We start from the raw sequence: 15,444 nt of genomic DNA, 5'->3' as shown, positions 1-15,444 counted from the left end.
TTTTAAAGAGCTTCATTTGCATATTTCCCTCTTATCTCGGTACTTGTGCTAACTTGTTGCTTTTTTAATGTGTAACAAAATGTTTCTCTGATTTTTCTCTTTTCCCTCCTAGTCTATTCTGAAAAATGATTCTTATAACATTTTTGTTTTTTTTAATGATTAACTGCCTTCAGGGTTCTAAGATGTTAGTACTAAAACCTCTCTATTTTGGGCATGACTGTAATGTTCTTCATTTTTTTAGGAACTAGATTTAATAGATTATCTAAATAAGAGGATCATACTTATGTGCTAATGACCATTTATCTACCTGGGTAATTCACCGTAGATTACAGAAGTATTTATTGCTACAACAGAGGTTCTTACCCACCCCAACTTTCTTGTCTTTCACCCGAGGTAAATTAAGAATGGTGGCATGTGTTCTTTTGTAATAACTAACTGGTCAGGTCTCTTTCAAGTGACCCAAATTTTGTTTCACTCGGCCACCGTGGGCCACGTACTTCTTCCTCCGACGTGTTCCCTGGCTCAGAAGGGACGGAGTTTTGAATCTACCTCTGACTAGTATAGAAAGGCTCTTACTCATCTTTTTTGATCACTGTCTCTTAATAGTTTAGGATTCCCCCGCCTTTGAGGATAAATAGTCGCCAGAGCGTTTCAGGAACCCTGGCCTTTATTTCTCTGCAAACGCCTTATGCACCCTCCGCGCTTCTCCGGAGAGCTGCACCTCCCGATGGTCCCCTTCGGCCACTTCCTTGAAGTCCCCCTGCCGCGGTGCTCGGCGCCCGTCACCTGCCCGCCCGGGCCGCTCTCCCGCGGGCCGGTGCGCCCTCCCTGCCTCGCCAGTCCCCCGGGTGCCCGCCCGCTACGCTCCCGACGTATTCCTTTCGGTGGCTTTTGTGGCGCGCGGGTGGGGTGGTTAGTTTCCCCCGGCCCTACCCCTCTTCTCCCCATCACTTTCCTCCCCCGACACCCCCCGCCGGCCCTGTCCCTCCTCCCGCCCCGCACCCGCGCACACCTGCCCCCGCCGCCTGCGCGCCCAGCGGCCGCGGCCCGGGCAGCGCCCCACCCCCCCGGCTCCTCCTCCCCGCGCGCCCTCCCCGCGCGCCCGGCGGCCGGCGCCGGCCCGCGCGCGGCGCCCTGTTATTCTGGGTATTGTGTGTAATAAACGTCGGGCCGCCTCACTCTAATCAAGCTCATTACAAATTCTTGCGCGCCCGGGGCCGGAAATCGTGCGCTCCCCCCTCCCCGCACTCATTCACTAGTTACTTGTCTCGCTGCTTTTTTAACTCGCCGCCCCCGCCCCCTCCCCCAATCCCGGCCCTCCAGCCCGGGTTTTAATCCCCATCCCTTTTCCGCCTGCTCCGTGCACCCTGCCCCCCCCCGCGCCGCCTTCCTCCTCCTCTCCCGCCCCCTCCCCCTCCGCCGCCGCCGCCGCCGCCACCGCCGCCGCCACTCGTTCGCTCGCTCGCTCCCGCTCCCCGGACGCGGCGGCGGCGGAGCCGGCCCCGCTGGGGAAGGGCTCGGGGCGGCGGCGGCGGCGGCGGGCGGCCCGGAGGAGGCTGCGTGCTCGGGGCTGGGGCTGCGAGCGGGGTGACTGTGTATTAAAATGAGGAGGAGGAAGAAGAGGCAGCCACAGCGGCGGCGGCGGCGGCAGCAGCAGCAGCGGCGGCGGCAGCAGCGGCGCGGAGGGCTGCAGCGCGGCCGGACGCGCGGAGCCGTGCGGGGCGCGGCGGCGGCCACCGCGCCCGGGAGGAGTCCGCTCCGAATTTGATGGGGGCAGCGCCGGCGGCGAGGGGGAGAGCGGAGCGGCCCCGTCCGGGGACCCGCGCCCGCCCGCACGCACACACACCGCCGCGCGCGCGCCGCTCCCGGGGCCACCCGGCGACCGCCGGCCTCGTCGCCACCGCATTAGCCGTGGCCGCCCTCTAGCCCGCCCGGGGGCCCAGGCGACTCTGGGGGGGCGCCTCCCACCCACCCCCAACCCCCCCTTCGCTTTCGGGAAACTCCTGCTCAGTTGTGTCGGGGTTTCTGGCTTCCTTTTCCCCCAAGTCCTAGAGCCATTGTGGAGCTCGTTGTTTATTTACCTCGGACTCCGGCTGAGTGAGAGCTCGGCGACTTTTTGGGGGGAGGGGGTGGGGAGTCGGTGGCGGCGGAGGCGGCTGGGGTGCCTTCCGATCCCCCCTCCCCTCCCCCCAGCTCTCTTCCTCGGCCTCACTCTCTCGGCTCCCCAGACGCTCGCAGCCCCGCGTCCATGGGCAGGGAGGGGGTCCTCGGGGCTGTCGTCAGCGAGGGCCGAATCAAAAGTGGCATTTTAATGCCTTGCCGGGGCTTTTTCCGCGACCTCCTGCCCCCCACCCTCGCGGCCCCCCGGTAGATGCCCTGGTCGGGGGCGCGAGGCTGTGGGAAGAAAGTTGAAGGTTTGTTACTATCAGGCGCAATTGTTGGGGAGGGGGAGGGGCGGGGGCGATCGGAGGGGAGGCGAGCCGGCCTTCCCCTCCCTGCGTTCTCCGGGGTGCCTGGAGAATAAGATTACAAGTGACAGCCAGAAGTAGACTTTCTGTCCTCACACCGAAGAACCCCAGCGAGCAGGAGGGAGGGAGGGAAGCGAGGGGAACCTTTCTTGCCTTTCTGGAGACCTTGTCCGCAGTGATTTTTTTTTTTTTTTTTTTTAAGAGAATCCCCAGTCACCACCTCGTCTCCCCAGCACCGCCACAGTGTACTGCTCTTAAGGGGTTTTGCTTTGTTTTTACGATTTCCACCCACCCCCCGAACGAATCACTTGTCAGATCAATTTTATCTTCTCTCTCCTCCCACTCTCCCCTCCTCCCCCATCGAAAACCCCGTTCTCTGAGGTTAGACGTTTTACAAACCATACATGTTGTTTTTCGAATTGTGATTTTTTTTTTTTAACCCCTCTCTCCCATGGCTACTCTTCCAGACGTTTGTCGGCCCTTCCCCCGCTTAGGGGGGCGGGGGTAAGGGAAGAGAAAATAATACAATTTCAGGGGAAGTCGCCTTCAGGTCTGCTGCTTTTTTTTTTTTTTTTAATTAAAAAAAAAAGGACGTAGAAAACATCATTCTTGAACTTCTCTTCAAGAACCCAGGCTGCAAAGGAAACCTCCTTTGTTTTTGTTATTTATATGCTGTCAAGTTTTGAAGTGGTGAGTTTCAGGTCGGTTTTGCTAATTTCACTCAGTAAAACTGCAGTGTTTCTGTTTCTAGATAGTACTTTGCTTCTTTGTCTCTTTAAAAGGTCACAGTGAAAGCTTGGCCTGGATCGTGCTGGCCATATGGAATGGATAAGGGCACAATCTCTTAAAATGTGATTTTGAGGTTCTGTGGGCCGAGGGAGGCGATCCAGCACGGAACTCATTGAAAAGGCTCCCACGCTGCAAAAAATAGGTTCTTGAAACCGGAATTTCGGGCTTGGCTTTCTCTTTTCAAAGGAAATAATTGCTGTGTCTGAGTTCACTGTTTATTTCGTTGATTATCGTATGTGGACTTCGTTTATGGACAGGGAAATGGGGTTTTGAGAAAGTAGCCTGCTTTCAATGCGCCAGCCAGACGTTGCAGTAAAATGGGTTGTTTAAATGTGTAACTTAAAAGAAACTCTTCAGCTTGGCATCTGGTGAGACTGTAGTTAGTTCCCGTGCTGTCAGTCCAGCGGCCCCGTGGAGGTTGCTCTTTGCAATTCCAAACTCAGGTTTGGTGAACTTTAGCCTTGGGCGTAGAGTTTAAATGAGTAAATTGGGCGTTTTATGTGCATGTAATTTTGCTTTATAATGTAGAGCTTTTTACAAGATGACTGAGTTTGATAGCTGCTTATAGGTGGGTATTCATTCGAAGGACAATTTTGCATGACCTATATGACGTTTTGATTGTCAATACATTAACTAAATTATCATCTAACACTTTACAGTTTATAACGCTGTTAAGTCTCATGACTACTTAATATGTTTTGTAGCATTAACTTTGATGCTTTTATCTACTCCCTCCTCTTTTTTTTTTTTTTTTTTTTTTGCTCTTAAATTGCCCCATGGATTAAGTATTTTCTTTTCAAGTCATATGTTTTAAAATTCATCTTCCGCTTTAGGGTAAGGCAGCCAATTTCAGGAGAAGCAGCTCTGTACTGTAACCCATATGAAGCATTATAAAGCGTGTTTTGAATAAGTTAATAATCACCACTAATTTTGGCTTTAGACTACAGTTTAATATTAGTGGAAAAGAGTAATCTTGATAAAAAGTGGTTAAAAGAGGCACATTTATTGTTAATGAACCTCATAACCAAAAACAGATGGGACCTCGATCAACGGTAGACCTTTGGTCTCAGTGTACCACCCTGGAGTACAAGGATAAGTAGCCATTATTTCTCTAACTTTATAGTTCTTCAATTGACATTCTTAAGGTTGCTTTTAAACCTACAGATTATCATTGCTCTCCCCTCCCCATCACCTCTTTCCTTGATTATAATGGACAAAGTAATCTACAGTTAAACAGAGGGGGGAAAATAAATGCTTACAGAAAGGCCACGCTAGTAACACAAGCTCGCTTTCAAATCTGGATCTGAGTAGCTTTTTCGGTATAGTGTGTGTGTGTGTGTGTGTGTGTATATATGTATATGTATATTTTTTTTAAGGGAAAGATATGTCAAATTACCAGACAGCTGGAGAAAAGTGATAATTCTCATATTGTCTCTGGTTTTTCTATATATGCTCCCCTCTCTGTTAGTGTCGGTGAACTCAGTACTTCAAGTACCATGAAAGTTCATAAAAGAATTCTACTCATCTGTTCGTATTAATGCTAGTTAAAACTGTATTTTAAAAGTGAGTTTGATAATGTACTACTTACTTTATTATAAGCAGTATGAAAATTGATGTCCAATGTATAATACAACTGAAAATAATTATCTGTTAATTTTTTCTGAAGTTAATTGAGATGTTGACTTCTTTGCATGCTGAGATTATTTTTGAACACTGGCAATTGTGTTTTACCGAAATTATCAAGATTTTTTTCAAAGCGAGTTTAGCGCTTCAATCTAATGTGTGTATTATGAAATATTTTCAAAATTTTTGCTATTTAAATTGTTAACAGCATTCTATTACTAAAGGACCCCGAAATATTAACCCTAAGACACGTGAGTTGTAACACTTCAGTACCGGGGCTATTTGAAGAAATCCTCCACTTCTATCCATTTGCTTAGGGGTGGAATGATTCAGTCACATGTTTGAGACAAGACTTGACTAAATCTTTAAAACAGGTCATGTAACTCTTGATACTTTGACAGTAGAAAAGTTTTTCTACAAATTAACTGTAAAGCCAATAGAGAGTTTCAAAAGCAGAAGTTTGTTACCTTCTTTTGAGGTGGTGTATACGTATGTAGATATATTTTCTTAATGAGAATTAAACTGCATATAAAAATAGAAGCAAAGACATCAGATCTAACTAATATTTTGGACTGTGATCATCTTTCCATCTTTGATTAAAGTGTTGTTATTGTGTTCTGTATTAAGTTTCTAATTTTTAAAAATTGGGACTACATAAATACAATTTATTTTCTCTTTAGCTATACTTGTAAATTCTTGTTCTAAAAGTAAGCCCATTCCACCCGCACCCACCTCCCCAAGTTAGTTTTGCTGGTAGGTGACAGATTACCTTTTCGTTCATGTGTGTTGGTACAATTTCCGCAAATTATTCTGTTACCTTGAATGGAAATATAATACTGTGATCTAGAAATAGAGTAACGTCTGCATTATATTATATGTCCAGCTAAGCAATTTTACAAATAAGAGAGAAGCATCCAGGGATAAAACATATACATGGTGTTATATATACAGAGAGAGAGAGAGATGTGGAGACCCCCATCCAATTATAACATGTCTTCTTTTTAAATTCTGGCAGGTGATCTTTAGAGAGTAACTGAGTATGGATCATTTGAACGAAGCAACTCAGGGGAAAGAACATTCAGAAATGTCTAACAATGTGAGCGATCCGAAGGGTCCACCAGCCAAGATTGCCCGCCTGGAGCAGAACGGGAGCCCACTAGGAAGAGGAAGGCTTGGGAGCACAGGTGCAAAAATGCAGGGAGTGCCTTTAAAACACTCGGGCCATCTGATGAAAAGCAACCTTAGGAAAGGTAAATACTTTCAATACAAATCCTGGAAGGCTGCAAGCCCTGTGTTCACCCAAGGCCACTTGGTGTCCGGGTGGAGAGGCAGAAGGCTTCTTTGTTACGTTCTTTTCCATGATTCTCTTTCTGATCTGAAGTTAGTTACATTTATGGCTGTAGGTTCAGCCACGTTTGAAGGTGTAGGCTCCGTGCCTGAGCAGAGCATCTCACTCCCCTATAGACTGGAGTCTTCGGATGTTGTGGACAATAAGAACTGAATTAAATGTCATTGTCGCAGTTACACGAGGCTTCCATCGAGAAGATGTTATTGTAGTAGAGCATACAGAGGTGGCAATTGCTGAAACTAACCCTGAGTAAGAAGAAGACATGTGGGACTTCCCTAGTGGTCCAGTGGCTAAGACTCACGCTCCCAGTGCAGGGGGCCCAGGTTCGATCCCTGGTCAGGGAGCTAGATCCCACATGCTGCAACTAAGACCCGACACAGCTAAATAAATAAATAAATACTAAAAAAAAAAAAAAAAGAATAAGACATTTCCATTGTTTGAGAACCAACCTAGCTTTTTCATAGGATTACTGGTTGTAAGGCAGTTTCACAGATAATGGAAGTCTTCTGCAATATGATGTAAAAGTTTTGTGATGTTGGGTTTTTTTGGTGGTTTGTTTTCTTCAGAGCAAACTCATTATTTAGTAGCGAAAAACCTGAAGATTCTAGTGTCTCCCTTTTGCTGTAATTGGGTATTTTTGATAAAAGAAGGGCAGATCTAGGCAAGTTTATAAGGAGAGGGTATGTAACTGTGTGATTCCTTTCTACCAATTTTATATTCCATTGATGCAGTTGAATAACTTTGCATTCAGCACTGTTGTTTCCATAAATCATTGCCTATCCTGGGCATAATGTGTGGGCCTTAGAAGGTCTTTATTTGTCTCCGAATAACTGTGTATAGGATTCAGATTTTCCTTACATTTGCTAAAGCAGAGGATAAAAATGCCATCTTGTAGCAACCAAGAATATTAAGTAGATAAAGTTAGCAGGCAGAGGAATTTCATTGTGTTTGATGCATAACATTTATCATACAATCATTTATTTTTTCCTTGGTTTGGCGAAAACAAAGAATATATTGATCCTGAAATGAACAGACACAGCAGTCCGTATTGTTAGATCTTTATCTATTAAAAATGGAAAAACAGCACTTCAGCAAATTCTTTGGCCTCTCCTCATGATTACCCTATTTATTGATTGTTTGCCAAGAATGTATGCATCTTAAGAAAGCCAGGGTAAGAGCATTAAAAATATAATTTATTACGGCTTTTTCAAACAGAGTGCATTAATATTGTACTGCGAAGCACTGGGGCTCTATAAAAAAGACTTTCTGACGCCTGCAAACATGTAAGTTCCATAAATTCCTAAATAGGAGATTTCAGCTGTCTCTGGTATTATGTGATATTTGCACAGCAAACTTTAATGCCAGGACAGTTTTAGACAAGGATTCTACAGACTTCACTGCTCCTTATGGCAGACGTGCTGTTTACACAGGCTCATAAACCTTCAGCAAAAGCTCCTAAGACTGCCTTCAGGTTTAAATCATGGGGTATTTTTAGCAGTCAGCAGTGACCAGCGCACTCCCCTTTCCATGCTGGAAGGTTATGAAGTTGGTGGAGTTGGAAGCCTCGTCCAGCGCTTACACAAATAATCAGTTCAGAGAAGTCCCCTGTTCAGCTTGACTCCCAGCATCCGGAGGACAATGTGACAGTTTGCTGGAAGGTTTAGTAGCTAGATTGGGAATTAAAGGCTACTGTTGTCGCTTTATCAGTAGCCACCTTAATGATCTTACAGGGTCCCTCTAAATAAAGTCCAAAACAACTCTCATATATTTCAACAGTTTGAAAAACCTACAGTTATTTCATAGGTCTCAGGAGAAGCAAAGAGCAGAACAGGTCTGTATCATTCTATAAGAGGAGAAATCAATGTGTATGTTTTTGTTGTATTAGTAACCCAATTCTTGGAAGACTTCAGGACAGGGGGAGGAGAAACCAAAGTACAGTAATTTCACTTCCTGCTCAAGTGCTTTTTTTTTAAAGCATTGCATTCATAGTGACATTTTTAAAATGCAGTTTAATTGTAGAAGTTTCTCTGCTTACTTCAAGCAACAAAATTCCTACAGCCTTTTGGTGGTGGTGGTAGTATTTTTTTTAATCTTCTTTTTCAAGTGCAGGGTTTCTGTTTGACAGGCGCTAGATAAAAAGTGGGGCCGGGCTGAGAAAGCACACCTTAAGAAAAGGGGTTGGAGGTTTTTGTTTATTTGTTTAGAAGGTTTTGCCAAAGTACCTTCCAGCCAAGGAAGAAATCACCCGTTTGCATACTGCTGTTTTTGCTGTGGTCTCCCCCAGTCTCTTTCTGATCTCCCTGATGGGTTCTCTCTCTGGTATAAAACAGCCGAACGAGTGACATGAATATTGGCAAGCTCCGCAGCTTGTTTTTCATCCCTAGCCTGTTGGGTCCCTCCAAATGAGTCTGCGAGCCTTTCTAAGTAAACCTAAAGGGGTTTATTTGTCAGAGCTAGAATCTCTTGTGAACAGTTCACTGAAGCTGTGGGGTAGGTGCACACGTAGAAAAATGTAGCTGCTTTTACTGCCGGCTTTGTTCAGCAGCAACAAGCAAAGAGGGCGTTTTTAAAGGGCATCCCTAGTGTCAGGAGGAAATCCTGATTTTTATCTGTGCTTGGCAGGCACTCGACACCTTCAGAAGTTGGTTGGATTCTGTGAGTCCAGAGGGCAGAGCTTATAGAGGCATTAATGTGATAGGACTAATTGGGGATCCTGGGTGCCCTGTTAAAGTAACCCTAGTCATCATTTATGCTAAAGATGATACCCTCCTGGCAGCTTGCCACAGTATAGTTCAGATGCATCTGCTTTTAACCCTTTTCCGTTTATCTCTGGAAGTCTGACAGTGCGCTGCGTAAACACCTCGAGTACTACCACGTTCCGTGATTTCTGTTTCTAGAAACCTCTTTGCTAACAGTGGTGTGGCCTGTGTTTGTTAATCATCTGGCTACTGAGTTATTACGTGGGATTACAGTAAATAAAGAGAGAACACCTCAAGTCTATGCAGATTCCTGTATCCTAAGATGCCCTGATGAGGCCAGTTTCCTTTCCTCTCATTTTTATCCCATTTGCTGTAGCAAAGATTGTTCGTTTTAAAGACATGTGGTTACTGTGATATCTTCTTAGTCAGATAGATTAAAGGAGTAGCCATCAGAGTAAAATCTCATTCATCTACAGTATGCACATATTGAAATCGTGTATTTTCAACATCAGTTTGGTTAAGTTTTGTGTTTCTTCTATGGACTCGTTAAAGTCAAGGTCTTAAAAAAGGAGGAAAATGCTAATAATTTTATCATCAAATATAATTTGTTTGGATACAGACAATGAACGTTTAATGTTAACAAAAGTGTGTAGGAAGCCCAAAGGTGGGTTCTTTCGAGGACAAGTGTAGCGAATTGTGTTTGCACACCGGGTGCCACTCACAGCAGATCAGACGAGACCCTGGCTCCTCTCTCATCGCCTTATGATTTGATCAAAAAGGTAGTTCTGCATTAATTGATGTGGGGAAACGCACTGTTAAAATTAAAGCAGAGCCCAAGTTACCTCAGGGCCAAGTTCACATTCTGTTTCAGTATTTCTCTTACAACTTAAAAAAATAAAAATAAAGGCAGGTGTATGTGTGTGTGTGTGCGCCTGGATCTCTGTGCCCTGTCTGCCTTGGAAACACAGCTGCCCCTTCTCTCACTGTGTTGAAGATTTATTTTCACGGCTTCGTTTTTCCTCCCCCCAGACTGTATTTCTGAAGATCGTTGGTTTGCGTCTCTTTTTCCTCTGTGTCCTTGATAGGAACCATGCTACCGGTTTTCTGCGTGGTGGAACATTATGAAAATGCCATTGAGTACGATTGCAAGGAGGAACATGCAGAATTTGTGTTGGTGAGGAAGGATATGCTTTTCAACCAGCTGATTGAAATGGCCTTGCTGTCTCTGGGTTATTCGCATAGCTCTGCTGCCCAGGCCAAAGGTAAATAATGCAGACGTGGGGTTGGAAAAATTGCTTGGCATCCTTTGTTTACCTTGCAGAGAAAGCAACTGAATATTTCCATTCAAAAAACTGTAGCCTGTGTGTTACATGGGTTCCTTCTAGACTGTGGCTTTAAAAAATTGGCTTAATTCAGTTTGGTTTAGTTAACACACATTTTGCTCATGTGGAATGTCGAGGTAGATTTTTTTTTTTTAAATTACTTCAGCTGAATCATTAGTATGCTTATTGACCTTAATAATCTGCTCCACTGAGGACCCACAAGGAAGTGAGGAACGTATTTGAGCAGATGGACTGTTGAGAGTCAATTTGCATTTATGACTGAATATCTAGTTCTGTTTCTTTTATTCTGTTTCTGATGGTTTTATGGGCTGTAAAGTATTTTTCAATGCTGATTCCCGTTGCAGTAGAGAATCTTATCTAAATCGTAAAGCCATTTAGAACTGGTTCAGCTATGTCTTATTAGAACTTCCTGCAAGTTAGGAAAATGTGGCCTCTGCCTAGGTTTTATTGATGGGGTTTTATTTCCAAAATAATAAACAACCCCACCGTCATTTACATAATTTCACAATTTAGAAAGCTAAGCTGTGAATATTTTCATTGACCTGCCTTTTAGAGGGAAGGGAATCATTCAAACAAATAACAATATTGCTTGTGGTGGGGGGCAATTAAAAAAGAAAAAGAACAAACCTTCTACTAGATATGTTATCTGAAGGGTAAAATAGTTAGTGACATATTCTCTTTATCTGGAATAGGGCTAATCCAGGTTGGAAAGTGGAATCCAGTCCCACTGTCTTATGTGACTGATGCCCCTGATGCTACAGTAGCAGATATGCTTCAAGACGTGTATCATGTGGTCACATTGAAAATTCAGTTACACAGGTGAGTCAGGACAGCAACTCTAGGGCAGAACATTCTACTTACCTGATCATCTGAAATAAAGCATCTCTGGTCACCCTTCAGTTGTGATTTACTCTGTGTTTCAGAAAGGTTAACCCAAATTGATTTTGTTACTTTACCCCTTCTGCTTTATTTTCCTAACTTCAATCTGTCATTAAAAAACAACCTTCCCCCCAAATGCCTCGATCTGTGCAGGTTATCAGACAACGAGACTTTGTATGTGCAGTGGATTAAATGATGCATTACAAGAAGGCATTTTACATAAAGTTTACTTAAGAGAAAAATATTTTTGCATATCATGAACAGTGCCATCTGTGTACATTTTGTGAAAGAATGCCTTATTCGCTATTGCTGAGCTCTTCTTCATTTATGTATACATACATTTTTTACCATTTTAACTCGTATGAACAGAGTCCTGAAAGGAAAGTGTTCCCACGTTCCCGTTTTTCACCATGGCTCGTGAGAAAGCAGCACACCTTAAATTGTCTTCCCAAGCACATCAGAGCAGGAAGGTAGAAGTAACGTGAAAAAATAGCCACCACAGGCAGCTGATGTATAATTCATGCATCGATACAGCAGATGTGTTGTATAAAGTAATTAACTAATCGGAACAATCAGGAGACCGAGAGCAATCTCCAGATGCATCTGTTTGATGCGCAAAATGAAATCTGTCTGTCTTAAAGGAACGTTCTGCAGCAGGATGCGATCTGGTCATAATCCCCTTTCTAATCTGTGTCTCCAATAGTTGCCCCAAACTAGAAGACCTGCCTCCAGAACAGTGGTCCCACACCACCGTCAGGAACGCGCTGAAGGACTTACTGAAGGATATGAATCAGAGTTCCTTGGCCAAGGAGTGCCCCCTCTCACAGGTACTTGGCATTGCCTGTCCTAAATGATAGGACATTGTGGGCAGCCCTAGTTGGAGGTGTAATAGGGTTCCCTAGCCTAAAGCAACTGGCATCGGAAGCAAGAATCTCCCCAAAAGGCAAAGTGACTTGACCGCTGGTGACTTTCAAAAATATGCCCTATTTGTCCTGAACCAGAGCCTTTACACTTTTTCTCCCTTGGGGAAAAGAGCGGAGGAAAAACAGCTCAGCAGAACTCTACACTAGCTCGGTTGTAGATTCCTCCTCTTGAGTGCTCTGAGCTTGGAAGCTACATTGTCCTGAGAGCCTTTATTCAAGGGAATAAAGGTGGTATAATTTCCAGGCACCCCTAGGTGAGTGGGAAGGGCATTGGAAGTGTTAATGTTCAAAACTGCACCATGCTACCTCAGTAAAACAAGAGTATAGTATAGTTTTTGGACACTTTGTTCATTACCAAAAAAAAGAAGAAATAGCATTTAGTAAAAAAAAAAAATTTTTAAGTAAGAACAGAAAACAGAAATCTCTTCCCTGTAACTAAAGATTAAATAGTTATTATTTATCAGGATTTTGTCACCAGTTTTATGGCATTGGTTTACCCCCCCACACCCCAGCTTTTTTTTTTTTTTTTTTTTAGTGGGATCATATGTTTTCCTCTGAGATGCCTGTCATACCATCAGGGATTTTTGAAATGAGACAAAGATTTATTATTATTGTACTCGAGTTTTTAGAGTGAATTTTGGTAGAGGGGCAATTAAAACTCTACTGAGAGATTGCCTCTGTTTCTAAATGTAAAGCCAAACATCACTTTTGATTATGCAGAGCTGATTTCAAATAAAAAAGAAAGGATGCTGTGAACCTGCTCTTCATGGGCTGCTCATGTGGTCACGACGTAACTGTGTCGTAATGTCATCTCTCAGTGCCCACACCAGTGAAGGTCATGCCGCCATAGAGTATAGTTGAAGTGCTGGTCTAACTAGATTTTTACTAAATTTTTAAAGTTTTTCTTTCAATGCAAGTTTTAAATGTAAGTGTGCATGTTAGTCTGTCAGTCATTTGGACTTGAACTGTATGAGTGCTGTAAACATTTCTGCAACTGAGATATTCTCAAAATGTGTTTCTAATGTGATGGCCGTGAAGATATATGGGTACCTTTGGAAGGAAGGTTGTGGCCTTTTGTGCTGCCGTTTCATGGAACCTCCATGTATTGCAGGTTTGCTGCGTTACAGTCCATCAGCTTTACTTTGTTATTTGTTAGCAATTCTAGGAATGAAGCAAATGAATTAAGTTTACAGTTAATGATGGCTTTTTATATTCTTTTAAGGTAAGCTATGGCCACAGGTGAAATATTCTCTGGTGTTAAGTGTCTGTTTCTTGAAAATCAGAGCAAAGTCTTTTTGTCATTTTAGCTGATCTTCTCTTTCTCTCTCTCTCACCCTTGGAGTAGGCAGGATGTGAATTTATAACCATCGAATAAAAGTAATTTAAATTAATTAAACACAGTTAAATCAATAGGATGATATAATGAAGCAGGTGACTTACCTCTGGGGCTTTGGATTTTGCAGACAACTCCAGATAGTTTGTCACTTAGTTTCAGCATTTGAAAATTTGAAATGTCCTAGAATTAAAGGCTGGTTTATTTGTTTGTTTGTTAACTCAGCGTTAAAATACATATAAATACCCAGTATAGGAAACTCATGTATCTTCATGTTACTAAGTGTCCCATTGATTTGGAAAGGCAGAGATTTAAGGCATTTACTGTGAGCCAGAGAAGAGGATGCTAGTATAAGTATTTATTGAAACAGGCAGTGAGAACTAATTGTTAAATGACATCAACATTCAGCCAATAAACTCTACCTCACTATAGCTTATAAATACAATTGTGAGTTTACTTAATGTTATCATGGGAAATGAATTAAATACAAACTATTATAATGTTAAACAGAATTGACAAAATGAAATTCAGGACTTGGTTTTGGAGTCAGACATGGGTGAATTTCTATAGAGAGGCCTCGAGAGGAACATGTGTGCCTGGGTAGCTGGGGACCCTGCTGTCATCCTTAAGTGGTGAAACTAGGCTGTAACTTCAACATCAGTTGTAATTACAATCTTCCTTTCTTAAAAAAAAAAGAAAAAAAATTTGTAAAAGTATACATCGTTCAGCAGTGGCAGCAAATATTTGAAATTAATTTAATATTTAATATTATGAAAAAGTGCAACTTGTTCTCTAAATGAGGGGGTTGTTTTATATTCTGCTGCATCATCTTCTATTTCTCTAGAATGAATTCGTGAATCTGATACTCAATTCGGAATGTTTTAATTATGGACTATTTTCCATTTGCTTCTTTATTTTCTCTTCTGTCAGAAGTTATTAGTTAGAGGAAATGCAGGCACTCTAAGGCCTCAGCCCCAAATATATGCTGAGCTTGGTAAAACTGCTCTTTTTTTCCTCCCTGGTGAGATTTGGTGATGAAGATGCTGTGGTGAAAAATGCCTAGCAAATAATAAATACGGCCTCAGTCTTGTACAAAATGGGACCTAACACCAAGAAATGCTACAGCTTAAGACTTTTCCCCCTCCTGTGGAGTTTTGATTCATTCACGTGAGAACTCTTAGCATACAATTCAGCATGCCCATTTTGCTGTACATTAAGGATTTGGTTTTGTTTAATATGGTAAAATAGCCCAGTCTTGAATATGGCCATTGGGTCCCTAATGATATGCTGAGCAGAATGTCCACCCTGTGGGCAAGGAGATTCCCTTTGCTGAGGAGTGGCCAGGAGGGAAGGGGAGGGGCAGCCCCAGGAATTTGCCTGTGGTGTCCGGCAGGCCATGCCTCCAGTGCTCCCAGGAGGATTGTCCCCTACTTGCAAAGAGCAAGTCCAGTTTGCACTTCCAATCTTAGAACTAGAAGATGTTATCTTTCCCAGAGATTAACGTCAAAATGCTGGTTAGTGACTGACCCCCAAAGTCCTTTCCCAAGGATGCGTTTTAGCATGTTGATTTTAAAATGAAGACTTAGGTTTTCCTGCAGTAATGTTTTCTTGGATAATCTTTGCAAGGTTTTCTCTAGCCACAGAAATTCCATTAAGTGTGCATGGGGTTTGATTTATAACTCAGACCTTTATTTCTGTGACTGATTTCCTATCATAAATCTGCCCAAATAGATTGACATCCATTTATTGTTTTTTCTACCACGTGTTTGTTTATTTTTGTAAACTGTTCTAAGGCATAAGAAACCCTTAGCTCATTATGGATCTGAGGTTGGGCGCTGTTTTGTTACTCTTGCTTTTTTCAGTGGATGTGGTTAGGTAAGGTGGGTGTTGTATTCTGACCTGCAAGTAAGGAAGGGAGAATAAAGTCTGACGTGGGGATAAGAAAGCTTATGGTCATGGGAACTTGGAGGGTATGGACTTGGAAGGTAAATTCGGATCTGAAAAAGTAAATATTTTGATGTACAATAAAAATACATTTC

The 15,444-nt window shown here is 43.1% G+C and overlaps 1 protein-coding gene across 4 annotated transcripts in view; it reads left to right on the top strand.

Annotated features, from left to right (window-relative positions):
- The window catches only part of SATB1 (SATB homeobox 1), a 99,764-nt gene that overhangs the window by 18,267 nt on the left and 66,053 nt on the right, over nucleotides 1-15,444 (top strand). For 2 of the 4 annotated variants that reach the window (XM_030764059.2, XM_022554705.3), the window contains exons 2-5: nucleotides 5,896-6,130; nucleotides 10,013-10,189; nucleotides 10,963-11,089; nucleotides 11,853-11,976. In XM_030764059.2, coding sequence (XP_030619919.1) covers nucleotides 5,920-6,130; nucleotides 10,013-10,189; nucleotides 10,963-11,089; nucleotides 11,853-11,976 — 639 coding nt within the window. In that variant the 5' untranslated portion in view covers nucleotides 5,896-5,919. Of the gene's footprint in view, nucleotides 1-1,523; nucleotides 3,159-5,895; nucleotides 6,131-10,012; nucleotides 10,190-10,962; nucleotides 11,090-11,852; nucleotides 11,977-15,444 lie in introns of those variants that run through there. The other 2 variants (XM_030764058.2, XM_030764060.1) reach the window with 2 other exon arrangements.

The sequence above is a fragment of the Delphinapterus leucas genome, chromosome 4 (assembly GCF_059928025.1).
Source record: "Delphinapterus leucas isolate spDelLeu-1000000601 "Yukka" chromosome 4, BTC_Dleu_Yukka2, whole genome shotgun sequence".
Classification (NCBI taxonomy): Eukaryota; Metazoa; Chordata; class Mammalia; order Artiodactyla; family Monodontidae; genus Delphinapterus; species Delphinapterus leucas.
This window is presented reverse-complemented; position numbering and strand designations above follow the sequence as displayed.